The sequence below is a fragment of the Larimichthys crocea genome, chromosome XV (assembly GCF_000972845.2).
Source record: "Larimichthys crocea isolate SSNF chromosome XV, L_crocea_2.0, whole genome shotgun sequence".
Taxonomy (NCBI): Eukaryota; Metazoa; Chordata; class Actinopteri; family Sciaenidae; genus Larimichthys; species Larimichthys crocea.
Window position 1 is genome coordinate 14,000,670 of NC_040025.1, and position 6,482 is coordinate 14,007,151.

The window sequence follows — 6,482 nt, forward strand, 5'->3', positions numbered from 1 at the left end:
CTCTCACTGCCAGAAGGGGGAGACAACAGTTCTGCTCCACAGGTTTGAATGATTGTTTTTAGTCCAAAGAGGTTAAATTATTTAGATTTTACATAAAAGTAAATATTACTTGTCCAGGGTGTACCCCGCCTCTTGCCCAGTGCCAGCTGGGTTCAAGCAAAACAAAACTTTTTTTTTTTTTTAACTATGAATGAATGAATGAATGAATTTCTGTTTCAGAACATTTTTTCTTCTTTCCCTTCCCATCAATCGTCTCCTGACCCCCAGATTATCTGGTGACCTTTGGATGGACTCGACCCCTGGGTTGGGACCCACTGGTCTAAACTATTAGTGTTATAAAAGAATAATTTAAAGTAGCTCTACCTGGAGCAGCTCCAACAGTAACATGCTGCTCTAACATTGATGCATCAGTATGAACAATCTAATAACCCCCCCCCCCCTCCAGTGAAGAAACATGATTAAAAAGATGAGCTTTCATGTAAAGAATGAAGATGATTAAAAACTGTCTTTCTTCATTAAAGGGAACTCTTCAGCACCTCACCTTTCAGCCACTTTAGTCAGTCTGTGTGTATTTACAGCAGCGGCCTCTAGTTGCTTCATTCTGAATTACTCTGATGTTATTGCTCTCGCTAGTTAAATTTATTCTTTTTTTCTTCATCATTTGAATGATTTGAAAGAAGCGCCAGCATTGTTTTTGCCAATGACTGTCTTAGTCCGGATCAGTTTCCACCTACTGAGAAGACTATGAGACATAGTTGGCAACAGCTCAATAAGTGAACCATGACTTTAGAATTTTTGCCACAGTTTGTTTCTCCAAGCATCCATGTTTTGTAAAAAATGTACACATGTAAGTATTTGACTGTAAAATAACCAAACTGAAAATTGGAGCATTCGTCTGCCCTTGGAAGATAAAGGAAGTAAATGAATGCCAGTAGTTTTCAGTGGTGAACCGGGGGCAGCTGTCAAATGATATGTGTAAGCTATTTGTTTTAGAGTTGTTTGCACGTTGTGCATATCAAGTTAATCTGGAAGCTCAAGTGGGAATTTCCCCCTAACATTGCAAGAGTATTGCATCATCTTCTCTGATAATCATGAATAAATCAATATTTATTTTACTTTTTTGTAGATGCATGTATGCATGATTCTGTACGTGAACAGCAGATGATGACAGGCCAGAAGAATGTATTTTAAAAACGTTATTTTTATTTTATGTTGATCACAGTATTTATTTGTTGGATCACAGGCTATTTTGATTTGATGTAAAGAGTAACATTTCTAATAACTGCCGGCCTGGCGCTTTTATTTGTCGTTTGTATCTATTTGCTGATGTGCAAAGCTTGCACTTACAATGCTCTTCTCTGTTATGTTGATGGTTGTTATTGAGATGCTGCAATAGTGCGCTATTGTGTGGGGAAATAGGCCCAAGAAAGGACAATTCTGACAGACGTGAAACAATAAAAGAGAAACACGTTTATTGTCATTTTGGATTGGAGGCGGGCTTTGGCACAAGCTACTTTTCTGAGGGTGTAAATGTAGAAACTTGTCCTCTTCACATATATCTTCACAAATTGTAAACACGGAATATGACTTGACTGCAGCTCAAATGATGTAGTTGGTTCTATCTACAGTGTTCAGTTGACTGACAACTTGATGGGAGAGCAGCCATTAGTATCGATTTTCTGTGCTGCTAGTATGCCCAGTACACTGAGGGGGGTGGTACTCTGTCTAGCAAAAACATTTGCATGTGGGAGAGACAAAACTGGTTAGGTTACTGGCTACATGATATGGTACGGTCAAGAAGGGGCTTGTTGACTGGAGTCATAAACAGGAGTGTGTGCACACTATTGCATGGCAATAACTAACAGTTATTATTGGATTAACAGTGCGTGTGCCCTCCCATTTATTGATCCTTTTTGCTATATGACTAGTTGTGTTGAGGTCATAAAAATATTTACAAGGTACTAAATGGTATTAAATTTAACTTGAGGAATCCTGCATAAACCCTGAACAGAAGCAGATAGCAGGTTACCTTTCAGGAAGAAACTATTTACTTTCTCCAGGTGCCAACTTGGATGTTCCAAGTTATATTTGAAGTGTATCAAGAATCAGTTTTTCTGGGAAGGCGGTACACAGAAATACAAGATAAATATTTTACAATGTGTACAGTAACTAATCTGTTTTTAGCCCCATGTTCTACCTGTTTGACACGTGGTGGATTCATGTAAAACAATATTTCGCAAACAAGGCTGTGTTTAGTGGATTATATGCAAATTAAAAGGTATATCAGGACTGTGTCCCTTGTCCAAGACATCCTATACAACCTGCATCTGCTACTGCAACCACATCATCACAGCAAGGTAAGGGTTGAATTCTTTCACAGCTTCAGAAACTGAGACTGAAATTATTTAGTCCTGAGTTATATTTAGTAGTATACAACCAAATATAGCAGCTTAATTGTTTGTGTCCACGCCGTGGATAAATCTCTTTTTAGGGTGCAGTTCTTTACAGTTCTGCTTTTCTGTAAATTTGTAGAGGAGCGTAATTATAAATTATCTTTGTACAGATAAGACTTAACTTTTCTAATGTTTACAGAGATGGCATCAGCTCTTCATTTCATCGTCCTCCTCTGTGGACTCTGGATCGGAGCAAACGTAAGTAATGTTTGTAATGCTTGTTTATTCCTTTTTTTAATTATGACAATATTTATATCCCTTTGAGATCATTAATATTTTGTCCTCAGCAGTATGACATTTTCACTTCCTGCCTGTCTTTCTGTTGTCAGTGCAGCAGGAGATAGTAAAACATTCAGATTATGAGGATGCATTATTGATAACAATTTTTTTTTCTTCTTTTTTTAAGAAGTCCTGAAGCATAAAGGTGGTACTGCCCACTGCTTACCTTTTTAGATGATATTAATCATCTAACTTCTACTTAAGGACTTGAATACTCGAGTTGACTTTACTTGAGTTTTTTTAACTGCTAGATAAAGTTGCATGAGTTGTACATTGTTGATTTCTAATACTGTGTCTTTTACATCCACAGGTGATAAGTGCTCATTACTCAGGTTTGTGCTTCTTACATTTACGGAGGGGACTCAAACACCATTAGCTGGCACTGTGTGACCTCAGTCAACTTGTGATAACTAGTGATAATCTCCTACTTTATTGTGGAGACATGATCAATTGTCAGTGGACAGAGTGCACAGGAGTCCTAGATGTCTTACGCTGAAAGGTTTCTTTAAGTCTAGTTATTCAAGATTCAAGAGATTTATTGTCATTTGCAAGTAAAAACACATGGCTTATACAGCAATGAAATTCTTATTTTGCTCTCTCCCTTTACACACGCACCAAAAAATATATATTAAATGTAGTTTAAAGTGCAGAGCAGTTAAAAGTGAACACCTGAGGTAAAAGCTGTTAGAAAGACATTACTGTGTGATTGGATGAGTGTCGGAGAGGTTGGTGAGAGTTGTACTGTCTGATGGCCTGTGGGTAAAAGGTGTATTGCTATGGAGAATCTAGGAAATATTACACTTCTCATGTTCAGTTTTTTAAATAATTTTTTTATTGTTCCACTATGTTGGCAATTATTTTGTAGGTGGCTGCCCTTATGGTTGGACTAAACATGGCAGTCGCTGCTTCAGGTTCTTCAACACTCCGAAGCAGTGGGCTGAGGCAGAGGTACTTTATGAAACAACACCAACTATAACTCTCACCCTGTATTTATTCCCCAACATAGCTTGCTATTATAAGAGTCATGTAGTCAAAGAAACCCTATTTGTAAATGTTTATTTGTGTGTATAAATGTCTCAAGCTTAATGTTTGGGCTGCATCTGAAATGTTGTTTTTAAAGAGACATTTCAAATACACAGGATTCCTTTGGTACAAAGAACAGTAATGTCCATGTGATGGTGTTAAGAAACAGAAAATTTGTTAAGCAACTTTGTCTTCACCCTCAGCGTTTCTGCACTTATCATGGTGGCAATCTGGCTTCCGTCCTTACTAGAGAAGAGGGCAATTTGATCAGCAGCATGATGACAACAACAGCTTGGGTTGGAGGCTATGATAAAGTGCAGGTGAGTGTTTTATCAGTAAACCTGATGTGTTGCAGTTTGTTGTTGCATGCCATTGAATATGCTTTGTTGCTAATGTTGGATAGTTGCATTCAAAAAAGATATTCACCTGTCACAGCAGGTTGGCAGGTGTGATGTAGTTGACCAAATCACATAACTAAACCTAACTCATGAGTGTGAAATATATGCAAACCAAATCATTTCATTGAGCTGACCTGAATACAGCAGAAGAAATAAGTACACAAACAGTATGAGACGTTGCTAATGAGTTTTTTTAAATATAATTTTCATTGTGTTCCCTTTTTTTACCACCACAAACAAAATACATCAAAACATGGTGACCAGTTAGCAGGTTGGTATCTCTGCAGGGCTAGAAAAATATAACCTTATAACCTCTGAACTTCTTTCAGGATGGTGTGTGGCTCTGGAGTGATGGTAGAAAGTTTGACTTCTATCTGTGGAGGCAGTCCCCTATAGAGCCTAACAACGCCCATGGAGGAGAAGGATGCATGCAGTTTTTGAAAACAAGTAAATGATCTGTTGTCCACTTGATTGTGATTATTTTTTTTTTCCTGTATCGATAAGCAAAACTATACACATGGGTCATTATATATAAAATATTGTTTCCAAGGTCAGGTGTGCTTTAAAGTTGTGTAATTGTTTTTTTTGTCTACAGGAAATGCCAACGATAATAAATGTCATGCTCGCATACATTTTGTCTGTGCCAAGAACGCCTAACAATGACACTCATCTACCATGAGGGTGTCACATCCCCACTGATGATGTCACTTCCACCAGAATGTTAAGCCTCGATGACATCACTGCTGGAAGATATATTGACAAATCAGATTTCATTTTACTTAAGTCAAAGCATCTAAAAAAGTAATAAAAAAATAAATAAAATGTGTGAAAGAAAATATAAAGACATGAAATAATAAAGAATGATTGCAAGCAGCTTCATTTGTTTTCTCATGTATTTATTTATCTCTGCTTTTATATTTTTTTCACACCGCCAGTAAAATAAATGTTGCACACAACAGTAATGAGGTATTAGGTCATGTTTTTGAAAACTTTTGAGAAAAAAAAAATCGACTAATTTAGAGTTCTAAAAGTCACGGTGACCCGGTCAGTCCTCCTTACTCTATGACTCACTCTCCCGGGAAAGCAGACTGTCTCTGGCAGTCCTGCTGTTTATTATTGATGATTATTGACATGATTCTGATACTTGAACTCAATAACTTTATAACTGCTCTGTGGATAGTTTCTGTGGAGTGGAGTGGAAATAACTGATGAATTTATACATAGAAAAAACACCACGACTTGGCCAGTCCTCCCTACTGACACTGGTATCATTAGGAGGGCTCTGTGAATATATCTTGTTTAGGTCTTCACCAAGCCCTTATTCTCTCACATTTATCTAAGTATACGATAAATAAACTTTATTATTTTTACTTTCATTTAGTTTTCTTCACAGAAATGTAATACATGCAAAGTCTCTCTCTCTCTCTCTCTCTCTCTCTCTCTCTCTCTCTCTCGCTCTCTCTCTCTCTCTCTCTCTCTCGCTCTCTCTCTCTCTCTCTCTCTCTCGCTCTCTCTCTCTCTCTCTCTCTCTCGCTCTCTCTCTCTCTCTCTCTCTCTCGCTCTCTCTCTCTCTCTCTCTCTCTCGCTCTCTCTCTCTCTCTCTCTCTCTCGCTCTCTCTCTCTCTCTCTCTCTCTCGTTTTTCTGCAGTATGAGACCTTGTCATCACCAGTTGAAGCTGTAAATAATACATTTTGCATTTAGTGACTTGCTTAAACAGTGACCACCTCCAGCTGTCCAGGTCATCGTACAAAAATATATTAAATATCAAATAAATATTTATTCATTACCAAGATATTACAAGCTTTAAAATACCACGAATACCTGAAAATACCTCAAAAATTACTTTTTGTGGGTATGCACTATATGCACTGGAGAGGGCGCCAAAGCCTCTCTCTCTCTCTCTCTCTCTCTCTCTCTCTCTCTCTCTCTCTCTCGCTCCACCAAAGTCCAGTTTGACCATGACTGTGCAGTGTTCTGTACTGTCCTTATTGGTTGTTCTCCCCTCAGCCCATCGTCTGAACCAGTCTCCCCGTGTTGTAGAAACCTTTGTTGACAGTGACCACCCTCCAGCTGTCCAGGTCATCGTACAGCCTATCCATGCACGCTGAAAGAAACATGTTTCATTTGTGTTTTATTAACCCTCAATTGTAAAATAAGACTTCAAGCTCCTCAAGGCAAAAAAAATATTAAATATAAAATAAATATTTTATTACCAAGATATTAACAAGCTTTAAAAACCATGAATACCTGAAAATGCCTCAAAAATTACTTTGGGGTAGGCACTATGGCACTAGAGAAGGGCGCCAAAGCTCTCTCTCTCTGCTCCTC

At 38.0% G+C, this 6,482-nt stretch overlaps 1 protein-coding gene across 3 annotated transcripts in view; it reads left to right on the forward strand.

Moving 5' to 3' along the window:
* The window catches only part of LOC104929315 (galactose-specific lectin nattectin-like), an 11,147-nt gene extending 6,179 nt beyond the window's left edge, over nt 1–4,968 (forward strand). For 2 of the 3 annotated variants that reach the window (XM_027288234.1, XM_027288233.1), the window contains exons 3-8: nt 2,593–2,651; nt 3,043–3,064; nt 3,598–3,680; nt 3,959–4,075; nt 4,483–4,600; nt 4,749–4,968. In XM_027288234.1, the coding sequence (XP_027144035.1) occupies nt 2,593–2,651; nt 3,043–3,064; nt 3,598–3,680; nt 3,959–4,075; nt 4,483–4,600; nt 4,749–4,810 (461 nt within the window). In that variant the 3' untranslated portion in view covers nt 4,811–4,968. Of the gene's footprint in view, nt 1–430; nt 2,358–2,592; nt 2,652–3,042; nt 3,065–3,597; nt 3,681–3,958; nt 4,076–4,482; nt 4,601–4,748 lie in introns of those variants that run through there. The other variant, XM_027288235.1, reaches the window with a different exon arrangement.
* The last annotated feature ends 1,514 nt before the right edge of the window (nt 4,969–6,482 follow it).